Below are 19,279 nucleotides of genomic sequence, written 5' to 3' on the forward strand. Positions count from 1 at the left end.
TTTATCTGCCCAGGCTTAGCGCGCCCTCTAGCGGGAGCCCGGAGGCACCATGGCTGGACCACAGGTTCAGGGATAAAGCTCCTGTGAAGCTTCAGGTTTCAGATGCTGTGGTTTGTCGTGATGATCAAATAAAATAAAACACACACTGATATGTCTGATGGTTCAACTTTATTTCTCTGCAAAACAAACATGAGGTGCACGAACAGAAATGAAGCAGATTATTGTTCAAAAACCAAGACCTGTAAAAACCTTTCAACTGTTTTAAACTTTCATCATTTTGATTCTGTGCCGCTTGAATTCAGCATTTAATTCCTGCCCCAATAATCTTTTCATTGTTTACTTCCTATTATAAACGCTTCATGTCTTAATTCGTGCATTTTGTCTCACTACTCCTGATAAAAAGTTGTTTTTTTGACACACATGAATCCATTTGCGACGCATTTTACGCACGGGCACCCCCCCACTGTGCGCAGCGACGTGCGTCCCATCCAGCGACGTGCGTCTGGTGCCTGTTGTTGGGCTCGGGATGATTTGAGCTCTTTTCTATGACTGCGTCTGCGTCGCAGCTCATTGGACCAATCGCGACGCAGCAGAAGAACCACACACCTGTATAAAAGCAGACTCCAGGTCAGCTGTCATTCAGAAAGGTGTGATGAAGATGAGGGTCCGCTGAATGGCGCCAGAGACGCTTTACGCACGGGGTGTTTGGGTGGATTCTTGTAGCCTGTGCGCACAGCAGAAGCTCTGGTGAGGCTGCAGGTCTCTGACTTTAAAGATGGATGGAATACTGAACTACAGCGGAGCTCTGAACCTGAGTTCTGCAGCCGATGGGATATTTAGTTTCGAAGACATCGACGTGAGCGCGGACGGGAGCGCCATCCTGAGGATACTCATCTCCGTGGTGTACTCTGTGGTGTGCGCGACGGGTCTGGTGGGGAACCTGCTCGTCTTCTTCCTCATGAGGTTACGCCAAGGTCGGAAGAGGTCGAAGATCAACGTGTTCATCATCAACTTGGCGGTGACGGACTTCCAGTTTGTCCTCACGCTGCCCTTCTGGGCCGTGGACACCGCGCTGGACTTCAGCTGGCCGTTTGGAGACGCCATGTGCAAAATCATCCTCTCCATCACCGTGATGAACATGTACGCGAGCGTGTTCTTCCTCACCGCGATGAGCGTGACCCGCTACTGGTCGGTGGCCTCTGCCCTGAAGAAGAAAACCTACCGGAGGTCGCGGTGCGTAAAGTGGGTGTGCGCGGTGCTGTGGGTGGCCGCGACCGTGGCCACGGCTCCGACTGCGATCTTCTCATCAGTGACCGTCGTCGCCGGGGAGAAGCTCTGCCTCCTCCGGTTCCCTGAAGGGCACGACTGGCTCGCCCTCTACCACATCCAGAAGATCCTGGTCGCCTTCATCATCCCCATGCTCATCGTCTGCGTCAACTACCTGATGCTCCTGCGCTTCGTGAGGCAGCGGAGCATGGGGACCAGCAACCCCAAGCGCAGGTCCCGGGTCACCAAGTCTGTGGCTATAGTGGTTTTATCCTTCTTCTGCTGCTGGATGCCGAACCACGCCATCACCTTCTGGGGCGTCCTGGTCAAGTTCAACGCGGTCAACTGGGATAAGGCGTACTACCTGGTGCACACGTACGTGTTCCCGGTCACCGTGTGCCTGGCGCACGCGAACAGCTGTTTGAACCCGGTGCTTTACTGTCTGATGAGGCCGGAGATCAGGAAGATGCTCAGCAGTTTGTTCTGGAGAGTGTCCACTCCAACCGCCAGCCGGGGCTGCGCCACGCGCTCTTTTACGCAGGGCGAGACGCCGGCTGTGGTTCCTCTCCAGATTATGGACAACGGAGAGTACACGCTGTCCATCATTGACCGGAAAGGAGTCTCCGGCTCCAAAACGACCCCGAACACCAGATAAACCCAGTGAAAACACGTGGAGTCTGATGCTTTTACTTTGCTCTGCAGGTGTCCCACATTACATTACAACATTTTACAGGACACTTCATCGTCATCTTCATCATCATGGTATAGATCATGTGAGGAGGTTGAACTGTATTTGTGGCATTTCTGAATCCTAAAACTGTGACCTGTTGATTCCACTGATGGAATAAACCAACGTGACAAGCAAAAAGGTGGAACAGAGACACAGGGACACATGTGGAGAAATGTCCCTCACTGGAATAGACCCTGGGACATGGAGGGATCTGAAAAACAAATTACTGCCATGTAAAATGTGGGATCTTGAAGAAGGACCCATAACGGACAAGAAGATTAAAACAGAATCATGTTGCAATGTTTTCTCTTCATGTGGCTTCACCCTGTAAAGCATCTTTGTAAATAAAAGGCTTTTTTTCCCATCTGAGGGGATAAGTGGTTGATTCTTCTCCCCCAGCAGATCAGGACATTTCACTGCTTTCATGTAAAACAGCAGATATCACATAGTTTAACTTCACAGAACATCTTCAATTCTGGGGCATCTTTAAATACACGAGTAGAGAGTTTCTATAGTGAGCCCAGATGATCCATACTCTGTGTTATTAGCATAAAAAAAGCAATTCCTAATACTCGATCCTTCAGGCACATTAGAATACACTGAACTCATGGATGGAATATTTCAGACACGTTCATCACGAGCTGTTAATGAAGGGTCCGTCTGCACTGGTGTGCCTGAGGTGACCCAGGAGAGAGGTTAGCAGCAGCTGTAAAGATTCCAGCTGTCGCACCGACCTGCTCCACGACACTCGGGCCGTCAGACTGAGTGAACACGAGGCAGCCGAGCACCAGGTCCGACAGGCTGTCAGGTTTAATGAGGGTCTCTCCGGGTCCCTCTGTCCGTCTCCTTGTGTCCAGAGACTGTCTGTCCAAAGTGTCCAAACTACAGCTGGGCCATTGTGGATTCCTGGGGCCGATGTTAGGGAGTAAAAATGTCAGATACTGATAACATATTGGCTGATATCATTTAGTTTGAAGCCTTTTCAGCACTTATTCTGTAAAATAAAAGTTTTCATATCAGCAAACAAAAACACCAACATATCTGTGAAAGGCTCATATCATCATATTCTTATGAATCAACTAAAAACAGGTCCAGACCCCATGGTTCAAATCAGCTTCCCTCTAAAGTAACGAGTATTGAGAGTCTGTTCTCAGCTTCTATACATTCAACTAATTAAAAATCTAAAAGTTCCAGAAGAGTTTTCATGGATTTAAATCCTAATCTACATCTCAGCTTTCTTTCATATTCACATGTTGGTGAATTAAAGATCCAATTCCCTTTATGACAAATACAGGTTGTATGAATAGTCTCACTCATAACGGAAGAGTTCGACTTGTAGGTGGAAAACTACGAGTTCATTGTTGAAAATATCAACTTGTTTTTCAAATGTCTAAACAAAACTAGGTCTGAGTTCGATGATGTCACAGAGTTAGTCGTCATGGTGGTGGAGAATATAAATTATAAAGAGATGAGATTTGTGTCTTTAACTTATTTAAATCAGTTTTAACTGGAGATATCTGATGACTCATTGATATGTGATGCATTTGATTTCTCAAAATAACAACAGAGGGAAGTTTGAGTTGTTATTTTTACTGCTTGTATTTATCTTATTTTTTATCTTAACTTTTTCTTAATGATACAAATCATCATGCTTCATTTACTATATTTAATTAAATATTGAACTATATTTCACTTTTTTGACCTTCTATTAGTTTAATTTATTTTATTATTATTTTATTTTTGGACCTTGATTGATTGATACTAATTGATATTTAGTGTAGAACTACAATCACGCAGATGTTAAAAGCAAAATTTAATCCATATTCTTTCATATTTGTCTCATTAATCTCAATGTTCTTCAGCATCTTCACACATCATCACGTTATATCAACTGTTGTGTTGACTATTTATTCTCTTTAATTCTGTTTGTGTGTCTGCTGCACACATTTGATTCTCTCAGTGAATCTTATTACATTTGCAGCAGTGACATGAGTCTCATTTCCCCTCAGGGATTAATCTGCTCTCAGTGTTGTCAGTGGGAGATGAAACTTCAAACCGCAGCCACACAGCATCATTATTCATTCATTGGTTTTAAAAGTGAGAACTCAGATAGAAGCACAGAGAACTGGAACCTTCTTTACCTTCAGGCGAGGTTTGTGCAGACGTCACTGAGTCCAACAAAACCTGCAGATATGAAGTGGCTGTGACCAGCAGCGGCCTTTGTGTTCCAAGGTAAACGAGTGTCTGTGCAGCTGGAAAGAATTCACTGAGGTTTCAAAGTCGTGAGATGATGTACATGATGATTTGGTGCCAGACAAATTGAATTGAATTAACTGAAGACACGACCCAAGTGACAAAAGCTTTCGGTTTAATTCTACAGAAACCTGAGTGTTACTTGATAAAACTTCACACATTGAATTAAGATAATCGTGCTCTGTGCTCATGTTGTTAGGAACTCAATCTGAACTTGATCTGAAATCCTTTTTCTGTTCAATAAAGTGTCCTCACAGTTTCAGGTGTAGCAGAGTGAGCAGTGCTTTGTTAAACTAGATAAGAGCAGGGCTGAGAGGAGATTGAAGTTCTTGTCAGGAACCTTCAGTTCTCCTCCTACACTGAACTTCATTCATCCCTGAACACAAACATCCAAACACCCGTGGTGTAGAAAGAAATTATGAACACTTGACATTTTACTCTTTTTCTGAAACGAGATGTGAAAATCAATAACACAAATATGAAGTATTTAGGTGGAGACATTTATTAAACATCCGGTGCAAATGAAATCAATAAAGTTTTTGGTTTGACGGGGACGTTTTCCGGTTGGAAAATGGATTGTAATGGGGGGTTATTGATGCCAGCTGTCGGGGGTTGACTGAATCTTTTGTCGTGTGGAGAACTGGATAACACCAGCACAGGATAAAACACTGGGAGGACAAATCAATTACAAAATATATCTCCCTCCTCTTTGTTTCCTTCAAGTCAATACAGCTGATAAATGAGGCCTTTTTTCCGAAAGATACGAAAGTGACAGGTCATATTTCTGCAGCATTGGAGAAACTTTCTGAAGTCTGGGTAACAATCCTGTGTTTTCAACACAAGAAATGAACTTAACTCCTTTTGTTTTTCATGCCTCCCTTTTTTTAACAGTTGCATCTCTGCAGTTATTCATTAAAAAGACATTTGCAGACATATGTTTACATGTTTTATTCATCGGTGTATTACATCTTTACACCTCATCAAAAACAGAACAAACTGACATTCATCGGTAACACTGGGATGGAGCTGACTTACTGTAAATCATGTGCATCCATACGACTCATCTTCATAATCCTTCAGTTACAGTTTTCGTCTTGAAAGTTTTGTGAATGTTTTGCCAGCAGTATTCAATGCACGCCCTTCGCTCTGATGCAGTGCACGTTCAAAGGCATGCAGCCGTCTCACACTGTGGCAGGTTCAGTGACATACTTTTACTTTTTTTAAATTTGCCTTGTGAATGCCATGAAAATACGGGAAAACTACTAGAATACTGAAAGGGTATAAAAAAGCTACTTGACTATTTACAAAGTTCAAGTTAATTTTTGTACAAGGTAAAAGTGCATCAAATGTTTAAAGACCATCCTGCTTGTTTTTCCAAGACGAAAATATTAATAAGTAAAGAGGTGAAAGTTACATATTTGGAAGATTCGTCTCTGCAGCGAAAGATCAAGAAAGTCTCTCGAAGTCAAACGTCGTGAATCTTCCTCGTGTTGTGGAGACGTGTGTTCAGGTTTGTTTCTTTATAAATTATAACGCAGGTCGACTGAACATGTTGCAGATAAAAATCTTTTAAACATCGAATTCAATATACAGAATAGTAACTTTACATTTGCCGTAGCTTTCGGGTGGCGAGTCACCCTTGAGGTTTTTAATGTTTTTCAAAATTTACCATAAGAGTTAAATAAATACACAGAAGAGACAAGAGAGTGATTGGCCGACGCTCGCCTCAGGGGGACGAACACGCGGCCGGAAATTCTTGGAACAAATCAATCAAAGTTCGCTCTTCTCTTCTTTTTTCGAAGCTTGAGCACGAGCCTGGAAAACGAGAGCTCCGATATCTGCAGAGGGACGACACGAGGGCGGTAAATACATGAAGGAAGGAGGCCCTGACGTCGTGACAGTGCAGGAACGCTAAGTGAGTGTGACAGTGCTGACTCCTGGGGGGTCAGGGGTCGTGGCGTGGGACAGATCCAGTGCACTGAAAAAAAAAAGAGAAGCCTTTGCGTCAGCGATCATCTTAATGCGGAGCTGTCGATGCAGTGCCACTGTGGTGGTGTTGGGGAGCAGGGGGAGGTGGGTTGGTCCCTGAGTGTTGGGTCCCCTGTGGAAAAGGTGTCTGCTGGGGGCCCTCAGCCTGCGTTACCGCTCTTCTGCCACCTTCCCGTTCACTGGCGGCTCGTCGTCGTCTCTTCTCTTCTGCCTCCGGAAGAAGCCGAGCTAAGAGGAGGTTTCAAACACGCAACAGTCAGCCAAGAAGTAAAGTTAGAGCTTCAGGGTCCGACACAGTGTCGGTGTGTGAACCATGGCTGCTGAACACAGGTGATAATTAAATAAGGAAAGTTTCAAATCCAATCTGAAACTCCTCTGCAGACAAACAGATCTGTGTGGCTGACATCATGCTAACATGCTCACAGTGACAATGCTAACATGCAGACGTTTGAAGTAAAAGCCTGTATTCTGCTTCCAAATGTTAGATAACTACATTAATTAACCTGTTGATTTGACATTTGAAGATTTTCAAAAAAGTTTTTTTCTGACATTTGTTGGATATTTAATTGATTAATTTAAATAATTGGTACATTTATCTTTTAAATGACTTACACTCATAAACACACAAACATCAGGAGCAGTTATGTGCTCAGAGGCTGATCTGCACCTGAGAGCCACCAATTCTATTGTTTTGATTTATTGATTGATTGAATTGATATATGATTTGATTTATGTTTTTAAAATGTTGATCTTTTATAGAGCTTCTCGTTACCTGGGCAATTGTTTCGCAAATCCTAGCTCCAAAGAAAAATAGGTCTCTTTATGATCTTCAGTGACCTGGAGTAAGGGTGTGTGTTTCTGTAGCTGTACAGATTCACACATTAGGGGAAATCTTTTTTAGTAGTTTTGTTATATTTTTTAAATGTTTCATTAAAAAATCTATGATGTAGTATCACTTATTCAGACTTGGGCTGTTTGCAGACAGACGTTACCTCATTCTCTACCAGAGGGGGGCAGTCTGACTCTACACTGAAGAACTGCTGTGACTTTAGTTCAGCTTCAACCCGAGACTATTTATCACATAAAAAACTAAGTAAAGTACAAAGAAGAATGTTTACAATTGTTTTTAATTACAATATGACCTTTTTTTATTACGTTCGACATGATAAATAGGGATTGAAAAGACCAGCAAATACATATTGTAGATCTTTATACAATACATTTACTGATAATGAATGATTGATGATGTCTTACCTTCCACAGAGCGAGACTGAGCAGGGCTAACAACAGGAGTCCTCCCAACGTGCTGCCAACGATGATCCAGGTGGGGATCCTGTAATCGCCCTCCTTCCTGATCTCCAATATTATCTGTCACACAAAATGAGATCAAACCATTCAATTTCATTTCGTTTTTTAATTTTAAACAGAACCCAATGTCACTTACTAGAGGTTATAAATATATTAGTTCAGGTATTTCTGTCTTAACGTGCACATTTTAATGGACGACTCATTGAAGCACAAATCATAATCAGATATACCAAAAAATCCATTTCCCTTTTCATACAAATAATGCATAAAGCACTCAGCTAAAATAAATCAGTTTTCATTTCCTCATGCAAACACTGAAGAGAAACCGTCTAAGTGGTTGTACTGGCCAATAGATGGCAGCAAAGCTCAGCCTACACGTCCAGACTTGTACATGTTGTGCCGCTGGTCCTTTCGGTCCCTGAGCACCACACAGCACGTGAGCTCCAACACCGACCTCCACTCTCTGACTCTACTTGACTGAGGCAGAGCTCACTCATGTTGTTTTAGAAAAGTGGGCCAAACGGCAAAATATGTCATTGTTTAGTTTGAGATAAAATGTTCCATTACATATAATAAACATGTTAAATTCTTTCAGTTGTTTCAATACATTGCAACGACTCATCGCCTGGAGCTGGAGACACGTTATTCACACATGGACGGGATTAGAATCAAAGAGAGGATGCGTCTGATGACATTAGGGATGCGTTTGTGAACTCGGTCTTTGAGTCCGGTCAGACTCGGGGCAGAGGCAGTTTACAACATCAGCAGTTGTTGACTCACATGTCTGACAGGCCTCTCTTCATGTAGAAACATGGGGCTGGAGGAGGGCAGCTCCACCGATGCACTGGTTACCAGCTCCAGGATTTTAAACTTCAGCTGAGGAACAAATCCAAACAAGCGGTCAATCTTCACAAACACATGACGCAGCTCGTGTGTGTGTTGTTGTTAAACTGGAGAAATCGTGATCATTCCATGTTTGGATTACACTCACTGCGTGTAAGGTATCTATTCGTAGCGCTCCTGTGATTCTGACTGCAATTTCTCGGTGGGAAGCCACATTGATGGAGCACTGGATCGGCAGAGTCAGGGTGTTGGATCGGTTCTGTGAGTAGAAACCAGACATTAGCCTCAAGGAAACAAAAAGCAAACACAGACAATGGAGGAAATGAACTCTTATTTTGGAAATGAATTTGGCTGTTTTGTTTTTTACCAAGCGGGAGAAGCGTGTGAGGTCCTCAGGTGACGCTCTGCTCTCTGCCACATGCTGAGGTGGTAAACAGTGAGTACCATCTCTCTGGGGGGTGACAGGAACGTAAATATACCTGTTAGTCTGCTACAGTGTCATGTCTGCAGGCAGAAGCTGTGTCTAAATTCAGTGGCTGCATCCTTGGGAGAGCAATTATGTCACACAGGCGCAACTAGGCTGTCTCATTTTGACTGCTCCTTCAAATGTGGCCAAGCAAAAAAAAAAGGATCTGACTTGTGGATCCTTCTCGAGCCGACCTATCACAGGATTTATTGAGAGCCAGTGATGAGGCTAACAAGCTAGCTGTCTGGGTGGCTGAGCTGCAGTAAGTGCAGCAGCTCAGAGAACCCAACAATGCAGCGGTAAGAGCAGGACTAGCTGGTGACGTAAAGAGGAAATTATCCGTAGACCAGGCCACTTCATTTCAGTTCAGTTCAGCAGTTTATGCAGACCATGTCGAAGGCAACCCCTCAATTGGGACACAGCTGAAATAATATTATAAAAAAAGTTGTGTATTAAAGGAAACATTTAACGTCATGTGATATATGAGATGAACAAGTATCTTTCCAGTAAGTTAGCTACAAGAGCTGAAGTGTATCTTAGCATAAAGACCAGAGGCCGGGGGAAAAGAAAGCGACTTTGTCAAAAGATTTAAAAACTATGTAAGTTTGGTTGAACCATGTGAGATCAATGTGAGAAACTGAGGAATTAGTTGTAAACTGTTGTGGAACGGCTGTCAACAACTATGTTCAATGGAAAGTGGCTAAAACTTGCTTGAAAAGTCACTAAATGTCAACGACTGATGATAATCGACATGCTAATTAGCATATAAATGACATGATTGCATCATCTGTGCTCAAATAAAACAGTATTTTTAAAACACAGTTGAATTCCCAGTAAAGCTTCTCTCGTTTTATATTTTTCTATTCCTGTTGTCAAACACCAGACGAGTATGAAATAGAAACTTCAAAGCTGGGTCAACGTGTTTCTCCTCCCAACAACACAACCCGCGCACCAATCCCGGATAAACAGGGACTGAAGAGATCAAATCTACAATGGGCCACAAATACACGAGGTGCAACTAGATTTGTCGCTAGGTCTTTGTTGCAAAGTCAGTAAATTAAATATAGCGATCGCAGCGCTAAGCTGGCAACACGGCCTTAACCCCCCCCCCCCCATTGACGTAATAGAAACTTTTATTTTGAAACAGCAGTGCCAAAGGGAGAAACTCGACACTAACACATCACTATTTATAACAACCATCTACGACTTTTACTGAACAACTGTGACCACAAGAGACAACTGCGTGATGATTGTAGATGCTAAAAAATAAACTGACTAAACCCCGAGTCTGAGCGGCCATTGTCCAATCACAGCGTAGCAACCTTATCTAGGCACTGCAGAGGTGTCAAGCTCTGGATTCTTCCACTTGTTGAGGTGAAGTGAATGACGCTGCAGTAAAAGCCTGTTTGAAGGGAAGTGCTTTAACCCTCTGGAAAAGTGTAAGAAAAAGATTAAAGCGTGTGTTGTCTCCTCCATCACAACATCAGCATGTTTAACTAACCTTACTACCAACAGTCGTCACAGAACGTCCAGCATTTCATACTACTACTACTACTACTATTACTGCTTCTACTACTGCTACTGCTAGAACTACACTGTGTTGTTACATGTAACATTAAAAAGGCCCAGTCACAGTATCTTTTATGTACTTTTCTCCCACTGAGTGAAAGCTAATCCAAACAGACTCTGTTGGATTAGAGTTTACACTCCACTAACTCCAGCTAACACACAACTATAATGACAGGTAAAACACAAGCTCAGCAGTGGAACAATGTCAAAATGAAACAACACTTTGACCTTACCTTTAATTCACACTATAAAACTATGGCTACACTGCAGAACTGTGCAGATTCTTTATATCTGTGTCCTACAAGGATCATCAACCTCTTGTTTGAGGCAGCTTTTCTCTTTTGCACGATATTATTTGAGCATGACTGGTTTGACCTGTGTCTGTGTGTCTGACCTGTGACTGACTGGCATCCTGTCCTATGCGATCCGAACCTTTCATGCAATGTCAGATGGGTCTGACCTGCTTCTGTCTACTTTTGTCTGAAATCAGGGACCCAATGTTTAAAAAAATTACCAATTAACAACCGAGGAGGATTTTGTTTGTCTGTTGGTCAAAAACTAGCCAACTGATTTCTATGAAATTTAGCCGAGGGGTAAAATTTGACCCGAGGAAGATCCAGGATTATTTATTCCAAACATTATTGCAAACTGCATCATCTGCTGCATAGGGACAGAAATATTGACAAGCACAATAACAGTAACTGTGGGTGCTGAGGTTTAGCAAACGGTCAATAAGCTTGAAATTTCATTCTTTACCTTGGGCAGTTGGAAATGAATTTAATATAAGGCCAAAGTTTCCAGACCATGACAAGCTAAAGCCGCAAAGCCCCTGAGAGTGTAATAAACTGAGCAGGGATTTCAAATAGAAGAATGTGCTATTAATCTTTCATAAGTGACATATTCTCACTGAGGCGCCAAACTCACCTGATCAATGTGGAAGTCAGATATCTGCAGGAGTTGGTTCCCATTTTTCGTCATTTCTGGGATCTCAATGTTCAGCTGTAGATCTTTCACTGGAAAGTAGCCGAGGTTCTGGATCTGAGAGACAACAGAGCGGAAACTGTGAATTATTTCTGATCCTGTTGCGTAAATTTAAATCTGGATGAAGATGTTGTTGGCTCTTACCTGGAAAGTGAAGTTGACAGGAGGGCCAGTGACTCCAGGCTCCTCCAGCGACAGCTCTGATTTGATATCACACCGGGTCGGATTTGAATCCCTTTGGAAGCGAAGAATCAACGTGGACAAGCAATGTGTAAATAATAAATCTTTAATTTATTTGGAGGCATATTGCTATAAATAATGTGAAGCTAAATACATGATAAAAAATAACCCATTCCTACGATAATATGAGAATAAAGTCATAATTTTAGGCTAGATGTCATTTTAGAGGGTGAACATCAGAAGATCAGCCCGTCGCCTGCATTATAATGAGGAATGTGGAGGATCTTGTTAAACACACATCAGCACATTATCATAAGTATCAGGAAAGATTGATCTATTCTGAATAAAGACAGAACCACACTGACTTTATCTAAAGGAGGAAGTTCTCCGTACTGGTTATCTCCTCAAGATAATATGACTTTTATCGTTAAACTAAAACTTTATTTTGGTAATGTTGTGACTTTCTTCTTCATTAAATCTCTTTTTTCTTCAGTATGGACCAAATACTCCTTCGCACATTCCAGCTTGAGTATGTGCATTTAATTTCCCCACACTTCCCAGAAATCATCTAATCACTTGAGTTACTTCGAGGTTCACTCCTCAATCACTTCAACGTGCTTTGTTTGGAAAGAGTCTGAGAGATAATTGACCAACCTAGTGAAGAGAAGGTCTCCCTCGTATTTCAGAGAGTAATAGATGTCATTGAAGTTATCAGCTGTGCTCATTTCCTCGCCGTCGCTGTTGAGAGAAGGAGACAAAAACATTTAAACAATGTGAGCAGTGATGTTACAGTGGGACACCAGATGAAATATTTATCGCTGCAGCTCATTTGGGGTTTCAGCTTTTTAGCTTATCTCGAGTGCAGCACTTGGCGGTGGGAGTAATGAGTGGTTGTTATTTCTTTTGTGTCAGTTCAGGACAGTTTCTCTCCATGTAAAGAGGGGACTATATAAAAGTGTCCACATTTCTAAATACAGGGAAGAGTTAAAATTGATGTTCACACCTGCTGGCCTCCAGGATGACCCTGACGTGCTCCAGAAAGACGGTACGACTGAACTCAAACTCCAGGCGGAACGAGACCTACACAGCAGAGACAATAAAGTTCAGAGGAATAAATCACTCATTTATTACATGGCCTTAAAAACAATATGATATTTCATCTTTCTATCAGTGTTCCTTTAGGGGTTTTACCTGTTTATCATCATTACATTTCCTATAACAAAACACTAAAAGCACAAGTCAAAGCTTCTTCAGTACAGTGTATACCCTCTGCAGCAGTAAAAGTCCTGCATTGTGGATTAAGAAGTAAAACCGGCAGTAACCTGCTGTAAGTCTCAGGCTTTGACCTCAGGCAGCCGGCTGCACAGTTGGTGCTGCTTAAAGAGAGCCAGGGAATTTCCCCTCTGGTTGGGGACAATACCATAAACACAAATCGACGTGAAAACACACACACACACACACACACACACACACACACACACACACACACACACAGTAAACACAAGTTTACTTGTTTGAGGGTAAAATTCAAGCAGAGAAGGAGAAAAAGAAGAGAGACCGTCAAGGACAGCAGAGACCAAATGGAAAACAATGGAGGAATTCTAAACAAAAACAGAGGGAGACCTTTAAGTCTGAGAGGAGGAGAGGGGAGGAGGAGAGGAGAGGAGAGGAGAGGAGAGGAGAGGAGGAGAGGAGGAGAGGAGGGTTGATTGGCAGCAGAAAGCCGAGCATTGTTTACAGTCTTCTGTGCTGTAATGAAATCCTGACAGATTCTGTCTGACCATAGCGAGAGGCATAACAATGTTTAATGTTGCTTCCCTCCTCCATTTACACTGAGTTCTCCTTGACAGACCACAGACATAGAGCACACTGCACATCATCTTTTCCTATTTGTGGAGAAAGTCTTCCTTAACACCAAGTTCTAGAGAAGAAAAGTTTTTGTCCGACCTATTTTCAAAATAGTTAAATGGAAGAAAACCAGATGAAAACACACATACGCATAAGAATACGCAGACACACACACACATGTATGCAAGTGGTATGTGTTTGGAAGAAATTACTGTCTGTGGCCAGAGGATGTTTTAATGCGACTGCATAGCTTAACATGGAAATTCAGTCAGAGCCTGAAGCTCCTGTCCCTCCTCTGGGTTGACATGGCCTGCCCACATCCCTGGGCCACAGTCACTGAATGATTGATTGAAAAAAACTAGTATCCACCAAAAACACCAGCAAGAAAAACCTCACTTTGCTGCAGCTGTAGTAAAGTTTACAGTAAATCAAATTCAACCGGAAAAGTCAAACATGAGTGCAAACTGGCTATTTAAAAAAAAGGCTTGTCCTCGGGTCCCAACTTTCCCTCAGCTCAACAGTGGTTTTTTGCTGGATTGGCAGTGGCACCACAATCAGCCTTGTTTAACTCTGTGAAACATTTTTAAAAGGTTCTCGAACCAGAGCAGATCAGCCTTGTGGCTCTGGACGCTGTTCAGGCCGAATGAGTGGGTATGAATCACTCAGGGAGTCTGAGCGGTGACCAGAGTCCTCTCGGTTCAGTAGCTGGAGAGTGCTACAGAGAAATGTGGTGATATTTCCATTGCCAAGGAGACGACTATTGTTTGTGATAATGACGTGGTCCTGAACTCCTTCAATCTCTTTCATTACTTCATTCCTTCGATATTTGTCAGCAGATTTTGTGTCGGTATAGTAAGAGAGTCTGAAGTCCGAAAGACAAGACATCAATGGAAAAGACTGATGATGTGTGATCCGCTCGCTGTTTAATAGCTTTTAACTGCAGTGTGATGTACGATCAGTGTCGTCCCCATCACGGTGAATTCAAACATCACCCTCATGGAAATAAAACTTGAGGCAGTTGCGTACACACGTAAACTGGAAAGTGCAGAGATCCATAAATATCTTTGACATTACAAGCCTGTGGAAAAGCTTGGGAACAGCATGTGAACGTGAGAATCAGGAACAGATGAGAGAAAAGTCCTCTCACCTGGTGCACAAGGGGAAAAGTGGTACATTTTAATAACAAAGAAAGAAGTTTCTTCCTCTTGTTTATACCTTACAAGCTCTATATGCATTTTTTATAAATTAATTATAACCAAACAAGACATTTTAATTATTACAGTGAATAGAGGAAGAAGGTACTGCTCCACTGATTTTAATATCCAGATAAGGGATAATTACTTTAACCTTTGCGAAGTAACTTTCAGACAACTAGGTGTGTGATGGCAAAAGGACTTGTAAACACTTTTGTCCCAGAAATCCCTCAAACTGCAGACTGTAGATATTTGGTTAGAGTGACTGTGGAGGTTTATTCTCACATAAAATATGAACCCACAGTCGTCGTCATCAGAGTCATGACCTAGGTAACTTAGAAAAGTGATCATAAATACTTTATGGTCAAATATCACATCATCAAACCCTGAGCAATGGCACTTGTGGACCATGAGCTTTATCACATAGAGTTAAAAACACAGTGAACACATTTAGTTTGGAAGAATATCACTCAACAATAATAAACTTAAAAAACTGCTTTTATTTTGCTGGTTAGATTTCTTTGGATGCTGGATCACGGTGGCACTGAAATGTGTCAAGCTTAAGAAAATAAGATGCTGATACTCAGGGCTCTCTACAAACCTTCAACCTTTAAGTGGATCACTTAAAATCCTTTATCATTGGTGCCTGATGATGACATCACCCTTTCCTTTAATTAATTTATCAAATAATCCCTTTCATCTATATGTAAAAATCACAATTTGGTAATAATATAAGAGAAACTGAAAAAGAAACTTAATCTGAAGTCTGACTAACTGAGAAAGAAAAACATCTAACTAACGTGAAATTATGAGGAAAGTTTGCAGGAAAGTAGCTGACAAAGTACCGGAGCCATAAAATAAAGCTTTGCCCAAAATGTATAAATAGTATTAGCAAATAAAATCTCTCATGAACTACAGCATGACTCATAGGAACTTCCCATTTAACGTGTTCAGGTTTAAGAGCATGTAGCGGGTCTGGTAAGATACACAGAGCATCAAGTTTCAACATCATAAAGTGCTGTGAGAGGAACATCACACATGAACACATGAAACCGTAAATAGTGTTAAATCACAGATAAAACCTTTATAAATCAAGGATGTGTCTGTTTCTTTAATGTGTTGCTGTTAAGTCACTGAACGATTTTTACACAAGTAGAAGATGATGTTCTCACTGTTGCTTATTATAGTTTGAAAGTTAAATACAGGAGGACGTGTGTTTGTGTTGGAACTTTGATGACTATGATGTCAGACTAGAGAAAGAAGGGCTCTCACAAACCAGAACTAAACTGGTTTCCCTGGTTGGTTTGTGGTTCTTACAATAACCAGTGTGGTCTATCATTGACAACTCAAGCCTTTAGCATGTGTACTTGGTCTGTGTGGCCCGAGATACAGTCCACATCAAAGCATTTTGCAGCCTGTGTCAGAGCAGACTTACGTGTCTGAGATTTCTATTTTAGTCACGAGTGAAAGCTCCTCAACTGATTTTTATCTCATGTGGCAATCAGTCTGAAAACTCCAGTACGAATGGATTTTTCATGGTTGGAAAGATTTTACATCTGCTTTCCACTAAGTCAGGTTAAATAAAAATGTTAGTTATAATGTAGGAAAATGCTCGAGACTCAGTGTAAAACCTGACAACCTGCCAATCTATTTGATTTTAGTTAATTTTCCACGTCACACCTCCACAGTCAAAATGTCAGTCTGAGTGTTTGAGTTAATTTCTTCTAATAAAATGTCTCACCTGAGATTTGGCCCTCATGAACGGAGCACTGACGTTGCAGATCTTCTCATTCCTGAGTTTGTCCTCGATCAAACACTCAATCTTGATGTCAGAGTTGTCCTGCATCAAAAATAAGAACAGTTTAGTTTTTTTTTATTACAGTACTGGTCACTTTTATATAGCATGCATATAATATTATCTGCTGGTTGGAACTGGGGCCACGCACCACGGTCTGGACCAACAGACCATAATTTTGTCAGACCAGAAGAGGTGGTCTTTGTCTGATAGAACTGAACCATGGTTTGGTTGGTTTGAAGCGTGAACACACTTTTTTGGGGATAGTTCTGTCTTTCTTACCAACTGCAGGAAGACAGCACTAAACAATAGAAGAATAAAAAGAAGCGCAACTATGTCGCAGAATCACTTTATCACTATAGGTTAACAAATTCCATATAGGTGGTGATGACAGGACGTACATATGTTATACAAAATTCTTAAGACCAAAGTTGTAATCTGAAACCAAAACCGGATCAAAATCAAACAACGTAACAAAGTCCTGAATCTTGGTCCGGACTTTCAAGGATGAAAACACCATTAGACTCTTCAGAAAACACAAATTGAGACACTTGGTTTATGTTGATGAGAAGGTACCTTCACTATCAGACTGGAGAAGCGAAGATTGTGTGAGTAGGAGATATTGAGGCGAGCATTGTAGGCGTTCTCTCCTTTGTTCTCCAGCCGGAGGTCCACCACCATCCTCCTCCTGTTTCCCTCCAGCACCCGCAGAGATCCCTCCATCTCTCGTTCACTGAAGTGGCGGCAGAAAGCCCCACGAGACTGAACAGGCTGCGCACAGAACTGACTGGGAGGCAGGGAGCGAGAAGGACAGAGTAAATCATAAGTACTAATCTATTGTTTTGCATAGAGTAGATGTGTAAATACAGTAAATCTGCGTCTTTCTCTGAGTGTCACCTACGTTCGAGTCATCAGGTCACTCATGCTCTGCAGTGCCAGGTCCGGTATGCAGCGGTCATCCTCGTCACACCCATTCCAGAAGGGCAGCTAGCCACAGAGACAAGCTTTGGTAAGTCAAAGTAACTATCAATACTTCCCCTTTCCATTTGTATTTGTGAGAACTGTATGAGGATTAACCGTCAGATGGTCTCACCTCAGTCCTCACAACAGTAGGCCAGCTGTCGTCGAGAACTGGTCCTTGCTCTGGATCTCGCAGACCAACTTGTACAGTGAAAATTATGGGTCTTGCATAGTCTGTGGTCTCCTAATAGAAAAGTTTAAAGAAGATGATTTACTCTATCATGGCACTTTATCTATGGCACCCAACAATGTATTTTAGTGTTTAGTTCAATCAAGATGAAGAAACCCTCAAAAGGTTATGATTATAATCTCACTTTTAATGTAGATGTAGACCTCTGGAAGTTTCGTTTAAATGTTAAAAATGATAAATTCTTAAACCCAAAATGATGAATACCCACTGATTCTGACAGACTTCAAGTAAAACAAAGTAGAAAAACATCTGAAACAACATTTAAACCTTCAAGTGAAACTTTCCACAGAATCATAGATGCAATAAATGTAAATCTTTCTTCCATCTCACATATTCAATAATGGAATAAAACCCAAAGTTAAACAAACAAATCAAATTCTTTCACTGCAGGAGTCATGGTTGCAACCCTCCTCACAGAACTTACCATGACGTGGAAATAGATGTGTTGGCAGGTCTCCTCTCCAGGAAGCAGCGTCAGGTTCTGAGGCTGGAGCACGTTGGGGTTGTCCAGTACGGCCCGAGGATTGAAACGTCTCTCAGCGATGGAGACGTTATATTTGATTCCTGGTGGGTCATAGGAGAAGGTAATAAAGTACACTTGAGAGTATTAAAATGTTTCTCAGATAGATGGGCTTCTGTTCTTATCGGTTAGAGGAGAATAAATGACAAATGGCACAATGGGAGAGGCCATAGAGAATGAATCTAAACCCTCTGGCGTCATTGTAAATATTGTAAATAAATGTGATGCTTTTTACACAATGTTTCTTGTGAATCCTGGTTTCATAACAGGGAAAAATCCACTGAGGCTAAATCTGTGGATTTGTTGTGCTGTATTTCTGTGTATTTGTTGTGGTGGGACAGATATAAAAGTTTATTCCTTTTTGATGAGAGAAACCAAGAATTACTAAACAATTTTGTGTATTCATGTTTAAACTTGGACTCCATATTAAGAGTGATGGGGCTAAACAGCAGCACCGCTCAACAGAAAATCACCTCAAATCCCTACAATGGAAATCTGAAAAGAGGTTTGTTGAGTTTCTTTGTTTGAAGACACCCCCCTCAGATGTTTTAAATAGACATTTGCATAAAAAAAGATTTACGTGAATGAGACAGAAACTAAAAAAGTTCATTTCATGCAACAGACCACTGGGAACTCACAAACACCAGCACATCTGCCACGAATTACCAGCCAGACAAGGAAAGGACAATTAAATAAACCTGTTCCACTGTAGGCAGACCATTGAAGAAAAGATAACTCCCCCTGTTCTTCCCTCTGCTCTGTTTTGACACATCTGATAGATTTGATGAAGATGTTGGAAGGGTCAAGAGGTTAACTCGGAACATGCTCCTCCTGCACCTTCCCCCCAAAACACCGTGAAACTGGACCCTGACATGATATCTCTTAAAACAAATTGTGGGCACGGAAACCTAACGTTTATTTACAGGTGGGCCACCCATCTGCTGAACTGAGTTGTCTGTGGGCTGTCTCTACCTCCAGACTTGGAGAGATGAACACGTAGATGCATTCCAGCCAGTGTTGACACAACATAAGGAACATTTGACATCACCAGTGTGGCTCAGATATTACCAGCTTTGGAGGCGGCAGCTTTGGCAGAGGAGCAGCAGTGAGATCAGAATATCTAACTGC

The 19,279-nt window shown here is 41.8% G+C and overlaps 2 protein-coding genes across 2 annotated transcripts in view; one reads left to right on the forward strand and one right to left on the reverse strand.

The window, feature by feature from the left end:
• Positions 1-483: 483 nt before the first annotated feature.
• On the forward strand, positions 484-2,264 carry rxfp3.3a2 (relaxin family peptide receptor 3.3a2). Its single transcript, XM_035157834.1, has one exon. The coding sequence runs from the start codon at positions 776-778 to the stop codon at positions 1,919-1,921; it is 1,146 nt and encodes a 381-aa protein (XP_035013725.1). The 5' UTR covers positions 484-775; the 3' UTR covers positions 1,922-2,264.
• A 2,918-nt stretch (positions 2,265-5,182) lies between these two features.
• itga11a (integrin, alpha 11a) overlaps positions 5,183-19,279 on the reverse strand; it is a 42,578-nt gene continuing 28,481 nt past the window's right edge. The window contains exons 17-30 of the mRNA XM_035157821.2: positions 18,056-18,195; positions 17,515-17,625; positions 17,323-17,408; positions 16,998-17,208; positions 16,368-16,466; positions 12,589-12,665; positions 12,240-12,323; positions 11,550-11,640; positions 11,349-11,462; positions 8,757-8,840; positions 8,538-8,648; positions 8,327-8,422; positions 7,493-7,606; positions 5,183-6,466 (exon numbers count right to left, since the gene is read on the reverse strand). Coding sequence (XP_035013712.1) covers positions 6,389-6,466; positions 7,493-7,606; positions 8,327-8,422; positions 8,538-8,648; positions 8,757-8,840; positions 11,349-11,462; positions 11,550-11,640; positions 12,240-12,323; positions 12,589-12,665; positions 16,368-16,466; positions 16,998-17,208; positions 17,323-17,408; positions 17,515-17,625; positions 18,056-18,195 — 1,496 coding nt within the window. The 3' untranslated portion in view covers positions 5,183-6,388. The remainder of the gene's footprint in view (positions 6,467-7,492; positions 7,607-8,326; positions 8,423-8,537; positions 8,649-8,756; positions 8,841-11,348; positions 11,463-11,549; positions 11,641-12,239; positions 12,324-12,588; positions 12,666-16,367; positions 16,467-16,997; positions 17,209-17,322; positions 17,409-17,514; positions 17,626-18,055; positions 18,196-19,279) is intronic.

The sequence above is a fragment of the Hippoglossus stenolepis genome, chromosome 1 (genome assembly GCF_022539355.2).
Source record: "Hippoglossus stenolepis isolate QCI-W04-F060 chromosome 1, HSTE1.2, whole genome shotgun sequence".
Classification (NCBI taxonomy): domain Eukaryota; kingdom Metazoa; phylum Chordata; class Actinopteri; order Pleuronectiformes; family Pleuronectidae; genus Hippoglossus; species Hippoglossus stenolepis.